This window comes from Pezoporus occidentalis, unplaced genomic scaffold (genome assembly GCF_034315485.1).
Source record: "Pezoporus occidentalis ecotype Australia unplaced genomic scaffold, CSIRO_AGI_Poc_V1 ctg98, whole genome shotgun sequence".
Classification (NCBI taxonomy): Eukaryota; Metazoa; Chordata; class Aves; order Psittaciformes; family Psittacidae; genus Pezoporus; species Pezoporus occidentalis.
In genome coordinates, this window is record NW_026916347.1 from 3054310 (window position 1) to 3074141 (window position 19832).

A 19832-nucleotide genomic window follows, 5' to 3' on the forward strand; every position below is an offset into this window, starting at 1 on the left:
ACACTGATTAATCTGTGTTACACAGCATGAACACATTGTTTAATAGAAGATGAAAATGATGTAATTAGCAGGTCTTCAGCATAAACATGCCCCCTTTTCTGCATCTCATTTCAACAAAGTAGTGTTGCTGTAGTATTTCATATTGTTAAAAACTCACTGCCATTTGCACTGCAAATGGCCAGGCCTTCCCAGAAAAATGGGCTGGGGGCACAACCACACTTGGGGAAAAGGGCTGACATTTGTTTTCTTTTTTCTGCTTACACAATACAAACTACTGTTTTCATGAGAGCTAAACTTCCTCATTACCTTGGCTTTAAAAATGTATAGTTATTCTTCTATAGATTTGTTTTTGTCAGATCCTGGTTTTCAGGTATGCGCCCTGAAAAGAAAACATGCAGGTTTTTTACCAAGTCACTCAGGAGTAATGGAACAGTATCTGGGAGAGCAAGGAACAAGCTCCATGTAGCAACAACCCTTCACTGCACCAAGCCAAGGTGCTCCAGGCTGCTGCCACAAAGCAAGTGCAGGGCAGACCAGGCTGCCCCTTGGAGGGGCTGATGGACAAGGAGGTTGGCAGATAGCCCTGCCTCCCAGAGGGAGGGAAGCCCCTAGTTACTGATATAATGTACTTTATGTACGTGTTGTGAAGTTTCAGCTTCAGTAAAGACAACATCAAAATTACCATCGATCTTAAGTCAAACCATGTCTCACTTAAGTAATTCAATGAAAGCTGACAATTTGGTCCAAAAACTCTACTTCAAGAAGGCAAGACAATTTCCTTACACTGTTATAGCAAAGGAATGTGAGTCTTTCTCCATTTCTCACATTAAACTGAGGAGCTACTCTCCTCTCAGCAGGCTACCTTTAGACAGGGGATTTCTGAGTATCCCCAAGCTGGGGGAAATGCATGGGAAACCTTTGGCTGTTAAAGCTGTGGCCTACACTGGCACCAGACTCTCTTGCCTATCCCAGGGAACCAGAAGCATATGTTTTGCTGTTCATCTCTCTGCAGTCCCCCATCCAGTCTCCCATTCCTGTGTGTGAGCTGGCTGAGAGCAAAAGAGGCAGCTACCCTGAAGTGCGGAAAGGATGCCTCTTCCGAAATACTTGGCTTCCAAGAAGCATTTGAGAAATGATTCAGCTGAAAAACATCACTAACATCTTATCTGGGAAGTTAACACACTGCTTTAGGCAGCAAATATCAGTGTATCCCTTCTTGTTACGACCACCCCTGGAGACACAAAGCTTTCTAACCCATCATTTAATTGCTGATGAGAACCACCAACAGAAAATAATGAACTGCATTTTGGTAGAAATATAAATTAGTCTGTACAACATACTCATTTCATTTGCTTCATGCTTATAAAATCTTGACTATGCAGCAGGCTGTGCAGCTGAACAGAGAAGATATGACTCACTCCTGTAGCTGCATGAGCTATGCAGGCCTCTGGTCTGCGCAGATGTGTGGTAGAAGTGGGTGAGTAGGTGAAGGCAGAGAACAGTGACAGCCCCACCACCTCCACACCTTGCTCTTACCACAACAGCCCCTCTCTGCCAGAATTAACCCTTGATCGTCCACCTGAAACACAGGCCCTTGTTAGACGTGCACAATAGTGTCCAGGAGACAAACATTCAGAGCAAGATCACTGCATCCTGTTCTTGCTATGAAGAACGTCTGATGTCTCAGAGGGTGATGAACTGCATCTGAGACATTAGTGGGAGGGATAAATTTTTTCACAGTGCTGTCCCTCCCCTTCCCCTTCCCCTCCCTCCTCAAAGAATTTCAAAGGTTGAGCAATTTGCCCCAAAGAATGAGTTTGAAGTCTCAGCTACAAGGCACTGCTTTGTCTAAGTGTGCTAGTCTCACTTATTAGAAAGAGGAGCATGACAGAGCAAAGTAAACTGGTAGAACTACACCCCTAAAGACATGTTACTTACAGTGTCAGAAATTCTAATCAACTGTGGTATGTTAAGATCTTTAAAAATGTTTCCTTTATCTTCTCCTCCTCACCACCACCTTTAATAAAATTTGTCTTAGATAACTTTAAAATTATTATGAAAACTTCTTTCCTTGCAGGGTGTTTTTTTGGGTGTCACTCAACATCGGAAATAAAGACATCTGGTATGTCTGTTACTGCCATCTTCAGGTCAAAGTTTAAAAGCAGAACTAAAGACCGTTCACTCACATTTACCGTTCAACACCAGATATTTCTCTATAGATCTTTCGTCACTCATTCTCAGTACAAGGATTCAGCCCTAGATTTCACTCACAAATGCAGAAAAGTACTACTACTCACAGACTAAATGACCTGCGCTGTGGGCAAGCAGTGTCTGAAAGGAAAGGTTTGAACACTTACCTCCCCAGAGCATCTAGCCTCCCTAGTACGTTATTTCAAGAGCTTTTACAGCTCATCTGTTACACATTTGACCGTTAGCACTCGCTGTATGCCAAGCTTTGCAAGCATAAAGCATTATCTTAGTATTATTAATACCATCCTCAAAAAATAACTAAGAAAAAAAGCCTGAAAAAAGAGAAAAGAGCACCAGCCAGCCTTTGAAGCAAGGGGCTGCCTGCTGTAGTTCTGTAGAACACTTAAAAGAGACGCATTTACAATATATCAAGTCACAAAATCAAATTTTAAGTGAACCCATGTGATGTGCAAACTATTTGCTAAATAATGCAACGTTCAGGATCTCAGCACTCACTGGTAGAGCGCATACACAGAGGAGTGGGACAGGATGGTCCCATGGCTAAAATAAAGTCAATAATCCACCCTAAGTTAGAAACACATCTACATTTATGGTAACGTTATAGTGATTGGCTGCAGGAGCCACTGGGCATTCAGCCAATTTGCTTGCCCAGTGTAAGGAAATGCTCAGTTTGTTTGAATTTTTTTTATTTTTTTATTTTTCCTGCTGTGAAGAATGGATTGACGTCATCAAACTGGATCTGCTGAACAAATCATGGATCCAGGGGCGTGCCAAGGACTTGAATTACAAGAGAAAAGACACTCATTTGTTTCAGCTTTCTTTTAGAGTGACAGGGACCATTCCCAATTCCCCTTTATCACCTTCTTCAAAGAACTGCCAGAGAGGACAAGTGACTTTGCTACAAGTCTTGGTTTCCACTCTGTTTTGCTTCACTCTGTTTTGTTGTGTTTGCACTCTGTTTTGTTGCTAGTGTGGGTTTTCTTTAGATAAACTCTAGCATCTATGGCTCCACAGGCTTGCATGGAGATCTCATAGCAGCCTTCCAGTGTCTGAAGGGGACCTAATAGGGATGCTGAGGAGGGACTTTTCATTAGGGACTGTAGTGACAGGACAAAGGGTAACAGGTTAAAATTTAAACAGGGGAAGTTTAGATTGGATATAAGGAGGAAATTCTTTCCTGTTAGGGTGGTGAGGCACTGGAATGGGTTGCCCAGGGAAGTTGCGAGTGCTCCATCCCTGGCAGTATTCAAGGCCAGGTTGGACAAAGCCTTGGGTGACACGGTTTAGAGTGAGATGCCCCTGCCCATGGCAGGTGGGCTGCAACTAGATGATCTTAGGGTCCTTTCCAACCCTAACTATTCTATAATTCTATATCAGATCATTATTACTTCTAACAAGAACACGCTGCAAGAACTCTCTGATCTGATTTGATGTAACACCATGCAGCAACGTTACAAAATAACCCGAAACCCACAGGGTGTTCACAAACTTTTCTGGTCACACACTGCTTTCCCGCTTCTATGCTGTCATATCAGCCAGCCTCTCCACCTGCAGAACAGGGTGTTTGGGCCTACACAGTGCTTTTCTACCACATCATCTGACCGAGAACTTCTCACTGTACCATAAATCCAGTGGTTATATGTAGTATCTTAGAAAGGGAGAATGGTAACCTCGAATTGTCAGAATCTGGCCATATCTCACTGCAGCTAAACAGCCAGTAGTTACCGTGGTTACAGACCACAGAGAAAAGGGTGCAGCTAGTGGGTGGAGCAAGGTCACCTCTTTAAGGTCTCACGAAAGATCTGGAAAACAAAAGGCAAAACATTCCAACATAAAACGGTACTCAGCAAGAGCTGAGTCAAGGACTGGTGCCACTCTGATCATTTCCCAGCAAAGTAATCCAATGCTTGTCAGGAGCCTCACAGAACGAAACCGAAAGCTCTAAACCAAAGGTGAAGGAAATGTGATAGGGCTGTGTGAGTAATGGATTACTCAGCCTAGTACTTGAACCAAAAGTTAAAATTAAGTTGCTCTGAACATACATGAGCAAAGGGGAGAGACAAAACAGAAAAGCAAAATAAACCAGAATACAGACAGAAAATGACTGTACTTTGAGTCTGATAAAGTGTTTGAGCTTTATCCTCTTCCCTTTAAATTTCAGGTTATTTACAAAACATGAATCACATAACAAAATGTTTCATTTTACGTATTTCCAAAGCAGGTACTCCTATTTTCCTCCCTTCTCAGCCAAATCAAGTTGTCTAAGTACAACAGTGTGTCCTTGAATCCACATTTTAAGGAAAACTTACTATCTACTAAAAGACAGAAGAGTAAGTCAACATATAGCAGACAAGAAAATGCAAAGCCATCAGGAAGGCAATTGTAGTGAGGAGTTCATAACTCTTCTCATATTCAGCACCTCCTACATTTATTATATTAAGGTATCCCAGTCTAAGTCTCCTAATGTGTAGGTCAAAGGAAATTTTAAGTTTGATGGAACTACTTTGGCTAAGTTATACTACATTAATCTAATTGATCAATCTTAGTACAAAAGTACTGCCAAAACAAATCTAAGCCAAACATTAGAACCAACCAAACAACACAACCCAAACACCACAGTATAATTAAATTTAAAAAATTTATAACACTATATCAAAGAAAGAAGTACTAGAAATCAAGTCAGATTTATCCCCCCATCCCTCTGGATATCTGTACTTTGAAATGAGACCAATACAGTGCACAGGCCTCTGGGCCCTCAATCTTATTGTATTTCACCTTGACAAATTTTTCTTCACCTGGAGAGACTAGTTAAGTTAGCCTTCTCAAAAACTTAGCATTTCATAATATCATAACACCGATAGAGTCAGCTTCTCTAGGTGCAGGTAGTCTTCTGGAGAGGGAAGAAAAGGCTGAGGTCAGTTAAGGCTTGAATACAGATTCCAACTCAGCAACTCTCAAAGGCAGAACACTGTGATCATGTGTGCTCAAAATTATTCTTTGGGTGCTTTTGCAGAATTTCCTATGACCAGTGCACACACATGGACATAAAATAACAACAACAGTAGTAGTAGTAGTAGAAGTAGCAGCAGCAGTAATAATAATAATAAATAATAGTGGTGGTAGTAGTAGTAGTAATAACCACCACAAAATCAAAACAGTAAGTATATAAAACACTCCACTTTAATACCAAAGCCTTACAAGTTTAAAGATGAAATTGCAAACGGAACTAAAAAGTCAGTCTTCCGTGTGTTAAGCGTTCCTGGATTTTGATCCTGCAGCAGTCCCGATGCCTCTTTGCATACTAGGAAATGTGCAAGGCCATCTGCTGGTAAGAAAAATAGCGCCATGTCTTGTGCGGCTCAGCACTCCTCAACTGACGCCTGAATTGAGCTTTAGATGAAGTGTGAGTCAAGAAAATAGTCAAGGCTGCCACTTTTACCAGCCAAAACAAAAGTTGCTGAAACCCAAGGAAGAGTGCAAAGATGAATACACTGGCATTACAGGGCTCACCAATACCAGCTCAGGGCAGTCAGATGACAAAAAACCCCTCTCCACTGTTGTTTCTTGGTTTATATCCATTATATAGGTAGGGGAAAAAAATCCCAAACAGCTACAGTTATTAACTACATGAGGTATGACTCCAAGTCATATGCACACACTAACTCTGTGTCTTCTCAAACGTCTCGCAAAGCTCCCTGCCAAGACAAAAACACTCCACCGCAAAACACGTGCAGTCATCACACCTCCGGGGGCCAGGAAAGAATGCAAACCACACGTGCTCAGTTAGATGTTACCCATGTTAGCAGATGACATTGGATAATCAGGGCAAGAAGCACACTGAAGTATTACTGAACACAAGCGATGCCTGCTGAGGGCACAGTCACATTGGTTTTGGGTTCAGGGCAAAGCAAAATGCCTCAGGTGAGGAATTTGGAAACAACTGTACTGAGCTTTCTGCTGAAGCAGGCATCCAGATTCGGACAACATTGCTCGCAGTCCCTGCTCCACCCTTACGCATCTGCAAATTTCCGCTAAAATCAACAGCCCTGGCTACACACTGATTTGGGTTTTTCCCGTAGGAATAAGAGATGTGCAAGACAGGCACTGCACCAGGAGAGGTGCCTCTTGTTCGTCATGCTCCATAGTGGCATTGGAAGGCAAAAATTTGGTTGTTGAAGGATGCTCCAAAGGCAGTACCTCTAAAAATGTGTCAGCAGTACATTTCTGTTTATCCGGAAGTGGTTAAAAAGCCTGAAATATTTAAAACAGCAGCTATTTTTTGATGATATTACAAACCCAGCTTAGCTACAGGGCAGCTAAGAGCCATACCAGCAGAAGATCTGAAAATATGAGTCGCAAACCACTGAAAGATGGTGTTTAAAATGAAAATGCCAGCTCAATTGCAACCATGGTTTTCCCAAGGCAAAGGCATCATGTCAAAACCTGAAAGATCAAAACACATACCAGTAACTGACACCATCAAGTCATTTCTAACACTGCGAAGGCCAGACTACCACCAGCATTGCAACCCCCTGAAAGCATGCAGGAAAAACACAAGCGACTGGAAATAGCTGCAAAATACAAGTCACAGGCTTGAGCAATTCTTTCAAAAGAAAAGCAAAGGCAGCATATTCTGCTGCAATGAATTATAGCCTGTTCTGAATGGCTGCTCCACTCCTAGCGATTCAGGACTTCCCTCCCTGAGCACGTCTTTCCCAATACTGAAAAAGTGGAGTTTCTGCCCTAAGTGGGGGTGCAACTGCTCTACCAGCAGCTGAAGAACCTCAAGCATCTTATGTCCAGCCCAGTGTCTTATTGGCGTTTTGCTTCGTGACTTTAGGACCATGTCTGCCATTCACAAGCTGCTGACTGGGTGCACCCGACCCCCACACAGCCCTAAGACTTAAGATCCCCGTGGAACGCACGGTGCCCACGACACCCAAAAGCCGCCGGCGTGCCCGTGGCCCGCTTTCAGAGGGGAGCTCAGCACAGAGAGCAGGGGCTGCGCGGGATGAACTTCCCGTCCCATGCCTCAGGGTCACTCGGGGGCGCAGCCTCTGCCCGGGATCTGCTCCCTGCAGCCATGGCAGGAGCAGCTCTGCCCGCTACCGCGCTCCTCCAGAAGCCGGGCCAGCGCAGGGTTCACAAACTTGGGAAGAGGCGAGTGTGGGCGGGGCGGAGGCTAACGACGGTTGTGCCGGGAAGCGCTTTCGCATTGCCGGGTACGGGACGATGCACGGCGGCGGCGGCAGCGTGGCCCGGGGACTCCTTCCGCTGCTCCTTGTAAGTGCCTGCCCGAGCGGGTGAGCGGCACGGGTGGCGGGGAACCGGGCGGGGCGGACGGCGAGGACAGACCGGCTGGGCAGCTGCAGCCGCGCCGGGCCGCGGGGTTGCCGCCGGGAGCGCTGCCTGGAGCAGTGCCCGCAGTGCTGCCGGGCTCCTGATCGCTGCCGGCCTCGACAGTCGTTTGTGTCGAGATTTCAGCCGGTTCCTCCTTCTCCTTTAAGAAACTCACCTTCATGTTCAGGCAGTTACGATTTCACTGTCACTGCTTGGAATGTCCGGGCAAGGGAGGTAGGCATTGTGGAAAGAGGCGGGAAGAGGAAGGGAAAGGGGATGGATGCAGGCGGGTATCAGGGACGCCGGTCGTGTGCCACAGCAGAGAGGGGACTCTGCCGGAGGCACTGGCGGAGCGGGCATCCAGGAACAGGCAGCACTGGCTGGGTATCTACCCGGGCAAAGTTCCGCATGAGTGGAAGCCGACCTGCGCTGCACCTCAGGGGATCCGTAGCAAAGTGATCTGGTAAAGCAACAGAAAAGCAAATACCTGTGGCAGGGGAATTTGAACCATACCGACAGTGACCCAGAAAAACCTAGAAAATAGTCCCAAGTCCAGTGGCATGAAACACGGTATTTACTGGAAGTGCTGGGGCAGGGCCTTCCTTGCTCGCTTTAGTCATCCCGTATGGATGCAGAGTATGAGTGTTTGCAGCTCCAGAGCATATCTGTCACCAGTAAACTTACTTTTGCAAATGACCACTTTAGAAGGGCTACCATCGACGAGGAAGGTAAGGAAGTGTGTCAGTCTCTGCAGCACAGAGACCTGCACTGGTACAGGTGCATCAGGCCAAAAGGGCTATAGTGTCAGCAAGCTCCAGGCAGGAGATCCAGGCAGGGGCAGATGCACTGGCTCTGCCGACCTGCCCCGAGGCAGCCCTGCTCCAGGAGCCCCGAGATGGGATATCTGAGAGCTCAAGGCGTGATAGCAGGATCAGGCAGGTCACAATAAACCCTGCTGCATAGCAGAGCCATGACCTGCCTGGAAGTGTGGATGCAATTTATGCGGCTTCCCCAGCCCCAGTTCTCACCTGTTTCAGGGGTAAGTCACTAGAGTTCACATTCAAAATCTCTTCACAGTGTGGTTATGTTGTTAACAGTGCAGTATGCTTTGGGGTTTGGCAGGTTAAAATCAGGTGTTAAGATAAAAACTACTCAAATTCTGATCTGATTTTCTATATGACAGGCAGTAAACTATTTAAAGTGTTTCAGAGGATTATATCCCTGCCTCTGCACAAAACACTAGAGCATAGTTAAATACAAAGAAGGATTTTAATTTGCTGAGAAGTGTGTACTATCCGTTTCGGTACAGGAGCAGCAAACAACTGGCAGAAATGTCAGTCTCGCTACAAAAAGATACTTTGTAGTATCTTGGAACTATCGAGAATAAAAATTAAGATGAAAAAAATATCACACGGCTCTCAGAGAATAAGTATAATTTCTATTCTTACTTTCTATTTGTTCCCAAATGCCAGCACCCCTTAGAAAGACTGTAGCACTCCTGACATCCTTTCTATTTAAAAAAAAAATGGTGGTTGTTTTCTCTTTTTCTCATTAGCATGATGTTCCACTACTTCTAAATCAGTAAACTTGAACAGCTTTTGACATAGTAGTTTGATTAAACCAGAATGTAAGTTTGTTGGATGAGACCTCAGTTTTGCAGTGAAGTAGCAGCAGTTGCAGGGACAGTCGTGCAAAATATCAATGGCCAACGTAGTTAGAAAACATCTAACCTTACCCTGTAAAGCTGCAAAACCACATAGCGCTCAGAGACAGATTCTCAAAGGAGCAGGCCATCTTGAGGGAGTGAAGTGTTATTTAAATGTCTCGTAATTGTCCGAAATGCCTACGGAACAGCAGTTTTCTGGAAATTTAGAAGACATACCTTTGAAAACAGGATTCCTACATCACTGCGCTGACCCTTCTTTCTCATTTCCCAGACAATTAATCACACATTTAAAGCTATACATATAAATAGCCATGAAGTCATGGGGTGACCCAAGATTCAAGTGAAAAGTATAAGGGCCTCAGTTCTGGAAATATTTATTTGCTCATGTTTCCATAATCAACTGCCTTTACCTTCAAGGCAACTCACTGAACAGAGAGAAAGTGCTAACAAGAAAACTCTATTGTGCTACAAAAGGAAAGGGGAAAGAGCTGCCAAATTTCTATGCTGTCCAGCTCTTATTCATCCTTAGTCACAACATCACCAAAGCAAGGTGGGAGCTGTTAATACTGCTCCAGCTCTCCAAAATTGCATGGTATTTAATGGGTGTTTACTAATACAGTACTCCTACAACCAAACCCCAAAACAATCAAACAATCAAAATGACCAACCATACAAGTCCCTCCTCCCAATATGCTGCTGTAATTTGCAGGTGGGTCACACAAGATCTGAAATAGCAGTGGACTGAATTTGAACAGCAACTATTTTAAGACACTGGACAGTAACTGAGGCTTTTTGCTCTCATAGGCACATGCATCTCTCTTGAAACTTTAGCAGCACAGGATGCTTCTAGTCATGGGGAAATACCATAAAAGATTTTGGAACAAAACCTACTATTTCCATTGGTTATTTTGGTGCTAACTACCACCTTCTGCCTTGGAAGCAGAAGATACCAGAGTAAAAGAACTAAGGTAGAGAATCCTCTTAGCAGGCAGTGTGAAATTACTTGCACTTTGAAAAAGCCTTTGAAAAAGCGTTAACCTGACAGGGTTAGTGCAATGGAGGCTAGTTACATAGAAAGCTGTATTAAAATGGGGCTAAGTCTAGCAACTATTGATCAAAAGTACCAGAAGAAAGTCAAACTTCAGAAAATGAGTTCGATTTCCCTCAGCTTCCACTACACAAAAAAAGAAAGAAAAAGCCCCTCTCCCCCAGCTTTTTTTAACACTCAGAAAGCCCCTGATGAGCTCATGCATATTGCCCCATGTAACAAATGTGGAGTGAAAAACTGGGCCAGCAACCTCTGAAGGCATTGGCCTTCTCATCCATAGGCATCTATGGATTAGAGATGGGAGAAGTCACTTGCCAAAAATAAAATGTGTTATAAAGACAACAGGAGAAAGCAGAGACAATTTTTTTTCCCCCAGGGTTAAAAGTTGTAAAGCTTTCACAAGTCTTGTATGCAAATGACATGTTCACACACCAGAGCTGAGATTACAAACCCATAATGAGATTTTTCAGTTGAAGGAAGTTGACCTTTATGAAGAATACTCTGACATAGGAAGAATTGAAGGCCTGCAAATCTCAAAATCACACAAGGATTTGAAGAAACTGAAGTTCCTGTCACTCTGCCCTGGGAACACAGATGAAAACAGATTTTATTAGTCTCCTTAGGGGCCTGTTGGTGAAAGAATTTTGGAGGACTCTGTAGGAATGAAGGAGAGGTCTCTTAATGCCCAGGCAATGCAAAAGAAGAGAAACAAGAAAATTTGGGCACATCATAATTCTTACGGGTTCTGCTAAGCTTATATATATCCCTGATTGGTTTATTTTATTCCCATTTACTGCTTAGTTCAGTCTAAGTTTTCAGTTTAATTATGACAACTATATTTTAGGTTAAGATGAGAAAGGTAGAAGAGAGCCTTTGTGAATCATTTTAGGCTGAAAACAGCTGCTGTTTGAATGTACATATTGTGAAAACGCACCTATCACCCCGCCTGTGTAAAAACCCCTGAAGTGCTTCCTTTCTGCTATTGGCAGAGGAAGGGAAGCTGCTGCTCAGTGGCAAAAAGGAAAGCAATTGAGATGCATGCAGAAAGCTAAATGACTGTTGACTTCTTTTTTCCTGTAAGACATGCCCAAATTTTTATATAGTAACTGGATTGCTTTTAGCCAGTGTAGGTGTTTGGTGCTGCTGAAAAGTCTAGTTCTGAGAAGTGATCCCTACTTCTTGTAAGTGTACCAGGAAGTCCATCTCCATGAGCAACAGCAAAGGGCTTCCATCAAAAATTATTGCATTTCTGTCCCCCTGCATTGTATCAGTGTAGCTTGTTTATATAAAGGTGTAAGCAGGTGGTGGAGAGGTATGTTTGCATCAGGAAGGCTATGTCTGTGCACTTACTGTGATTGAAGGCAGTCAGTAAACACATCCCCCAAAATCAGCTAAGTTTTACTGATATTAGTAATTTAGAAAGATGTTTCCTTCTTTCATTATATCACATTTTCTGCATGACACTAGATGTTTGCTTTCTTTGTGCATGCTCTGTGCTTTGCCAGTGTCCTTCAGTTTCTCTTTTGTGCCCAGGTACTGTCTGTAGTTATGTTTGTGATAATCTTCACTCTCCCTTTTCTCTTTGCTGTTGCCCAGGGTTCTTCTCCCCTGACCCTCCTGCAAAAAGGCTTGACTTCTCTGTTCCAAAAAGTGGAGATTTGGGTGCTGAAAGCAGGAATTCGGGGTGTCCTGTGGGTGCAGAGCATTGCCAGGTGTGGCTTTGTAGGCAGGTGAGGCATTTTAGTAATTATCTTTTAATCAACTTTCTACCCCAGTTTTTAGAGACATGTTTCTCCAAGGCAAAAGGAAACAAATCACACTAATTTGACACACCCATTTAACAGTTTTTATTAAGGCCTTACATTAACTTTGACCTTTTAGCATCATTTCACTGGGATTCCAAGAAGAGCACCCTCAAAGCTTTGGCAGGAAGAGAGTCAGAGCACGAAATGGGGGAAGTGACAGGCTGAGCATCCATACCCACAATGGAGGAAGTGACAGGCTGAGCATCCGTACCCCCAGTTTCTCAAGTGCTATACTGCTTTATAGCGCTTCTCCTTCAGGTGCAAAGAAAGTCTTCCTCACCTTAGCCTAGGAATTAACATTAAATACATTTTAAAACAGGTGGCTGCTAAGGAAAAGAAAATGCTTTTCAACTTCTAATTTCTGAATAGATCAAGGGATCAAAAGAAGTGGCTACATGTAGAAGACAGCAGACAGTGGTCATACTAGAAACTTCACTTAATTAGTCACAGATAACACTTCCTTCACTTGAGAGCCCAGTTTGAAGTCCAAGCTCGTTTTCAGTAAGTTAGTACTTAAGAGAATTAAAGAGTTTTCTGCCTCTAACTAAAGTTACGGTTGGCATCCAAGCAGTTTTAAGCAAAATGATGATGATTAAGTTAATCAGCCATTAAATATCACCAGATTCAAAGAGAAATCTTTGAATATATACGTCACATTGTTAGCAGTAACAGATATGGTCAAATTTGTATTAAGCTGCAATTCAAAAGTGTTCAAAGATAACCAGCTATTCAGATTTAACCTCTTTCAAATAGCCAAGACAAGATTAAAAATAAATTAGTCCAGTCAAGGTTTTGCTGATTAAAAATGTGAGTGAATCTGTGATCAGTGGGATTTCTAGTCAATGCAGTGCACCTTTGGTATAAGGATTTTGAATCTTTGTATTGCACCTCATTCCCCACTAATCTCCTTTGCAAAAAATGTACCCTGCCACCCCTCTCCTTCACAGCTTGGGCTGTTTTGCCGTTTTGCCAAGGACAGTAGCATGGCTCTGTTTCTTCCCAGGCATCATTTCCCCCCCTCCTTCAGTATCCCTCCTGGTGTGTATATGAGTCTTGTAAAATACAAAACGCTTTTTCATTCAACTAAAGAGGAGCAAGAACAGTGAATGTAGAGCTCATCTTAGATGTTAAGACTTCAAACTCTTCAAGTCAAGGACTGCTTTGAACTATAATTAATCATATGATCATCTGTTATAACAACCCCATGTATGGGTTTGTCCTTAAGCATTAATGTTCAATCAGTACTTGTAGTGGGAGTGTTCATAGCATTAAATCTGTGTCCTTATTGTCCACTATCTCTTCTGGAGTAATGAGTACCTGTAATAAAGGGGTAAATATCATCAATATGTTTAGCAATAGAGTAATAGTACTGATATAACTGTGCCAGTAGTAAAACACACCTATGATCCTTGACAGACTTTTTTATGTAACTTGTTGTTCTTCTCTCCCAGGTGGTGGCCTTAATTATTGAAACACAGTGCAAAAATGAGACTGAAGCTATAATGCGTATAACATACAATAAGTTAATTACAAAGAGGATCATTGCTAAGAGGGAAATTAATTGCAACTGGGACGAATACAGTCTGGGTGTTCAGTGTTGCAAGAAATGTGAACGTGGTGAGTATCATTATAAGACTGTTGAAAAGTCATTAAGAGTGGAAAAATAACATGCGCAATTGCTTTCCGCTGGGATAGCTAAGCGGCGTGCTGTGGTTTTCTGGAGGTAATGCTCCATTCTAGCTGTATCTTTCTCTACTAGAGGGCATGAGACACTTCAAAAGTATTTCTTGAGCTGAGTGAACCAGTGACGTTTTACTACAGATGATAGTTCTCACAAAACATGCTTGTCACAAAAGAGTGAAGAATTATATACACATCTTTGAAAGAGGTTAAAAAATTGCAAGCGCAGGCTTTTGCCTACAAGACCCCATATATTCATGGATTTTCCAATTTCAAATATACAGTTTTGTTTGGTGTGTCCTAAATTGGAGGGAGAAGGGGGATAGTCAGATCTTGTGTATGCTACATTCCTGAAGAGCATAAACATTATGCGTAAAGAATATAGATTCTGTCCATATTTATAACTCAGAAAATATTAGGGATTAGAAAGAAAGGCTGACATAGGTCTTAAAGCTAATGACTTCTGTCCAAAGATATTGCAAATCCTAATTCTTGGTTTTCTCTCTACAGGTTTTGTTAAAAATGTCAGCTGCCCAACAGATACTAGCAAACACTGTGTTCCATGTGAAAATGGAAAGGAGTACATAGATCATGTCAATGATCTGGCCAAGTGTTTGAGGTGCGCTTCATGTGACAGCGTATTTGGTATGTCTATAGAAATAGCTATTGCAGCAATGCCTTTCATTGATACAGCATTTGACTGAAAAATTTCCACAGTCCCTGAGTAGTGAATAGCAAGCATGTGTTTGAGTGTTTTAGTGGTAGTACATGCAGGAATTCATGTTTAAGTCGTAAGTTTATTCTCCAGTTCCCTTTCATCAAGCACAAAGTAGCAAAAAGAACAAGCTATGTTGGTCTGGTTTTTTTTTCTTATATGTACCTTTGCTCACCCAAAGCAGAGTCAATACAAACTGGTTAGAATTCTGGAAGAAAAGTTCTCACTCTTCTTTTTCCTTTATTTAAAAGAAGAGGGGTGTTGTAAAAGCAGGGGTGGAAGATTTCCCAGTGGTTTCCTCCATAGTCATTTATGTAATTAGTAATATTATTTCAAATTGCTGGAGCTAATAGAGTGATGACTTTTATAAGTTCAAGATGCTGTGTGGGATATAGGTTCAAATTAGGAGACTGTGAGGCATGCCCTACTGGGTCAGACCAGGGGTCCATCTACCCCAGTATTCTGAGTTCAGCAGATGCTATTTTCAGAAAACATGAAGAAACCTGTACAGTTTCTGAGGTCTATTCCCCGCTAAGTCTACTAGCATCCACAGCTGTGGGAAAGAACGTTAGAAGGTCCATCCCTACCTAGTAATTTTAGAATCTATCTCTGAACCATTTGTGCATGAACCTGTTAGGGGGCACCAGGTTCCAGAAATTCATGACCTGTTTCATAAATATCCATCACACTTTTTTTTTTTCCCATTGTTTTTTCAATTGATTAACCTGATCTCCTATCAGTTCTACCAACTGTCCTGTAGTTCTACTGTACTTGGATTTAAGGAATGCTGATTCTGCATTCCTCATATTGAAAATCAAGTTTTGTGAATGGAGAGGTAGCTCCTTTCATTAGCTACTATAATAAGCATTTCTAGATGGGTAATGAAATGGAGTACAGCAGGGCAATTTGATATTTTGAGCAGAGCCACAAAGGAAACTATTTGTTAAACTGAAGGGAAAAAAAAAAGTGTGACTAATGGGATTACTAGTCATATAATACTGCGGGCAACAATGTAGTAGAAGTCAGTAGAAAACACCAGGCAGGAGGAAAACTGCCACTGAAGTTCCATGAGAACCATTCTTAGTATTGTTCATGTTTGAGATTTCCATGAATGGCTTCAGCACTGGTTTTACAGTGGAGGTTCATCAAATTTGAAAGATAACCTGGTATCCTGTTACAGCAGGGCAGTGATTATGACATTCAAAACTTCACTTCTATTCCTATATGACTATGAAATCAGCTTTCCTACTACAGTGATATTCAATGCAGAAGTAATATTTCATAGATGGAGATAGCTACACTGATGGTAGGAGAAAATAAACACATTTCTTTTGATACTGGAGTAGGGAATATGTTAGCTAAAGAGAATGGAATTCCTCACACACTTTGAAGGTCCTCAAGAAGAGATAAAACTTGTTGTCTGCGAGGGAGAGTGAAGAACCTGTTTCTGACATCAAGCAGGGAGATGGGCTGTGTGATCTAAGTTTCCTTTTAGCTTTACGCTTCCGAATGGGAAAAAGCAGCTGACAATATTTGGCAGTGCAAGACGAGTCCTCTTTTAGGAAGTGCTTTACCCTGAGCTCAGTTTTTTGAGCTCTTGGCCACCAGAGGTCTCTTTGCCATCTTCGTATTTCCAGTTACGCTGTTCTTGCAATTAAGCCTCACCTGTGCTAGCAGTGATAGAGCTAAAGGCATCCGAATGGGAGGGCAAGAACTTGTGAGCAGAGGCCTGCTCTTAAGACCTGCTTTTTCAAACTAACAAACTTTAAGAAATATATTTTAGGTTTGGAGGTTGCAAAGAACTGTACCCCGGCACAGAACACAAAATGCACCTGTGCAAAGAACCATTTTTGCAATTCTTCTGTACCGTGTACGCATTGCGATCCGTGTACCATGTAAGTTTATGCCTTCATCATTTCATATAAAATTGCTAATATTCTATGTTGTCACACATGTTGAAAGACAGAGGATAAATCAACATATAAGCTGAGGGAAAACATTAGTTTCCCTCCACACTTAGCTTGTTGAGTTGACTTAGCTCACTCAACTTGTGTCCATGCAGGCTTTCCAAAGGCATGCAGAAGAACTTGTATACATCCACCAAGTCTGTATATACTTCTTAAAAAATATAAAAAAGTTTCTCAGCTTTTCTGTTGTCTTAGTGTGATCTACTGTTGTTACATCTAGAAAATAATTTCCACACCTTTTTCCACTCCCATACCTTTCCATACCAGTTTCATACCTATTAAATTTCAAACTCAAAAAATCTTCACATATGAAATATTTAACTGATAAAAAGTGTTAGAAGATTTTGATTTGCTCTCTTGAGTGTTGCTGAACAGAGATACAAATCCCATGATAATTCTTGTTCATGTCTTCTGCAGATGTGAAAGCGGTGTAATTGAAAAACAATGTACTTCAACTTCAGACACTGTGTGCGGACTGAAAGGTACAATTTTAAAACTTAGCATAGTCTCGCATCTGCTCTATTTTGAGAGTTGTATTTTGAATTGTACTGTTTTACACAATGGCTCCTAGCGATTCCTGAAAGCTAAGAGCATTATATCTACCGGACCCTATACTGACCTGTGAAGCATGATTGCTCTTTGACCTTGATCACCGTACAGATGTAGGAGCGATTACTCCTTTTCAGGGGTGACTTGTGATAGGTAAGACTTTAACAAAGAGGTAGCTTCTGCCATTAGGAGACAACAGAAACACTTTTATAATCTGACACAAGCTTGTTTTAAGTTTAGAGAATGTTGCTGTACTGCATTTCTTGACTTAACTCTCAGGTAATGTTTCCAATGTTCCAGCAGAAACAAGAATACCATGGTGGGCCATACTTTTGGCAATTCCGTTACTACTTCTAGCAGTTGGAGGAATAGTGTGTAAGTGATTTCCTAGTCCTTATACCTATCATACTCTGAATAAGATGTTCAGCTGCTTACTCAGATGTAGTTTTATATTCTTGGCATCCAGAGGAGAGATATACTCTGTCCTGGATTTTAAAAATGCTTATTTGTTTCAGCCTGCATAAGACGGAAGTGGTTTAATACAAGGAAAAGGCCCCATGAATTCCCCCAACCATCCATTTCTGATGTAAGTATTGTTGCTTAGATCACAAAAAACAGTTTCATGCAAGAAACTCTGTTCCATTTAAATTACAGTGGGATTCCGCAAACATGCACATTCCTCTCTCTCATGACATTTTTGAAGCAAATTTTACCATGAGGACTATTGTGGAGAAGTAAGAGAAATCCTGGATTATTTCTGCAGTATTTGTTAACATACTCCCTATGTTACATGACCAAGGTCAAAACTTCATAAATCATCAGGCCTCCAGTGCCCCAGGTTACCTGTCCCAGTGCATACTTCTAGGCAATAGCGATTGTGAGGTGATTCCTCAACCTCACCCAGGTCAGAAGAGGTCTGTCTGTCCAATCTCATTCCCTCACCCCTCATGCAGGGGAATCATGGAGAAAACTAAAAGAAAATTACAGAAATCATATGTCATGAAATGTGTTTATCCTCTCATAAATGTCAATATTTTACAAAGCTTGTTTCTACTCATTGCTCTCTTGCTTCTCTTTTCAGGAGATTGTACCTCTCAGACAAGGTAAGAGACAAGTAATTTCTCAAAATTCAGTAGAAGAAGAAAAGTAGAGACATGCAAACATGAGAAAAAGGGTATTTTTGTGTAGACTTTGCAGCTGACTGGAACTGTCATTCTAGTGCAACAGTGAACACTTCGTAAAGAAATGCCAGTTCATATTGTGCTTATTCAAGCATTTAGCTGGTATCATGAAAGTTTTGCCTCAGGAGAAATTTCTTTTTAGAGGAAGCAATTGCCATTACTATTTGACAACAGCTGAAGTTCTATTCTGCACTGGATACAGAAACTAGGAGGCAGAATTTCTAGAATCATGGATAATTATAAGGGAGTAATCCCACACGCAGAGGTGGGATCACAGACACACAAACCTACCTTATGTTCAAGGGCAAATCCATACTAGCAACACACAGTAGGAAAAGAGCATAAGCTCCAAGGCTGTATCACAGCAAAAGACCTGTCTTGTTCCAGGACCTTTCCCAACACTCTTTTGATGAAAACAAGTACATGAAGGATGACCAGACTTTAATGATAGAGAAGGACAGAACAGCTTACAAAGGAAACTGAGATTCTATTTCAAGTGGTGGGAAGCAATGTGTTATGTAACATTTGGTAGGAACATGTAAAAGCTATATATTGTAAAAAAAATCACATCTAAAATAGTCTGGGTTATGAATACCTGAAACTGCATTTGTTTTCGATACGAAAATTATCAACTCTGAGTGCAGGTGATAAAAAACAGTGAGATACAAGTTACCAGAGCATTAATTTCCTTTTATGTTTTTAGATGTTGATTTGAGCACCTATGTTACTGATATTATGGAAGAGATGACATATAAAGAAGTACTGAAATTTGTTCGTTATCACAAAGTACCACAAACTAAAATAGATGAGATTATTCATGATAATCGTGATACATTTGAACAGAAGATCCATCTTTTTCGAGCCTGGCTTCAAAGACATGGAATGAATGGAACCTATGAAACCCTGATAAGAAGCCTGAGAGACCTTAAGATGCGTGCTGTAGCTGATAAAATTGAGAGAAAACTACAGGCAGCTGTTTCCAACTCTGAGTAAAGGGGGATAGTTCTACAATGGTGACACTCAGCAGAGCAGGAAGGTAGAAACTTGTGGCATTTCACGATACGAACTCAAGCTGATGCAGAGACTCAAATCCCCGTTTATTACCACCAAGCCCTTTTTATCCCCTTGTTCGGTACTTTCCCAACCTGAACATAAATACAACATTCGATCTCATTGGCCCCTGTAAAACTCTCCGTGTAAATAGTCCAATCACAGTATTGCAGACCCTCTCACAACCCCCACATCCTCTGGCCGTACATGCCCCAGCTCCTCGCCCCAGGGATGGGCGGGGATGGGAAGGCCTCAGAGCTCATTCTCAAACTGTTCTTCATGCAAATCTTATAGCCTTCACTCCCCACATCCAGCTATAGGAACAAGAAACGATGATACGATATGCTCCTGTGTTACCTAAGTGATGTAATGTTTTGCTTACATGAAACTTATGGGATGTTGCATTTTTCAAAGTGAAATCTCTGGTGTTAAGATTCTATGAAAAATACTATGAAGAATATTTGAACAACAACCAATTACCTAATACACACCTGATGAATTTTGAATAGTGTTGAATTAAAAAGGTGTTGCTGGGTAATTAAATTCTAGGCTACTATAAATGGATTTTCTCCCTTGTATAAAAGCACCTGTGCATGTGTATACAGAGCTTTGTTTATGTG

The 19832-nt window shown here is 41.8% G+C and overlaps 1 protein-coding gene and 1 long non-coding RNA gene across 3 annotated transcripts; one reads left to right on the forward strand and one right to left on the reverse strand.

Moving 5' to 3' along the window:
* Positions 1-305: 305 nt before the first annotated feature.
* Positions 306-1808, reverse strand: LOC134157619 (uncharacterized). Its single transcript, XR_009962394.1, has 3 exons — positions 1537-1808; positions 1341-1452; positions 306-379 (listed from the first exon to the last, which is right to left on the reverse strand). It is a non-coding gene; the product is annotated as an uncharacterized LOC134157619 (long non-coding RNA).
* A 5583-nt stretch (positions 1809-7391) lies between these two features.
* On the forward strand, positions 7392-19188 carry FAS (Fas cell surface death receptor). Of its 2 annotated transcripts, XM_062606823.1 has the most exons (10): positions 9647-9767; positions 11862-11995; positions 13522-13687; positions 14261-14395; positions 16249-16360; positions 16850-16914; positions 17285-17356; positions 17497-17567; positions 18063-18084; positions 18866-19188. In XM_062606823.1, the coding sequence occupies exons 1-10, from the start codon at positions 9719-9721 to the stop codon at positions 19153-19155; spliced, it is 1116 nt and encodes a 371-aa protein (XP_062462807.1). In that variant the 5' UTR covers positions 9647-9718; the 3' UTR covers positions 19156-19188. The 2 variants fall into 2 exon arrangements, with proteins under 2 accessions (XP_062462808.1, XP_062462807.1); XM_062606824.1 differs by lacking the exons at positions 9647-9767; positions 11862-11995 and adding an exon at positions 7392-7494.
* Positions 19189-19832: the final 644 nt, after the last annotated feature.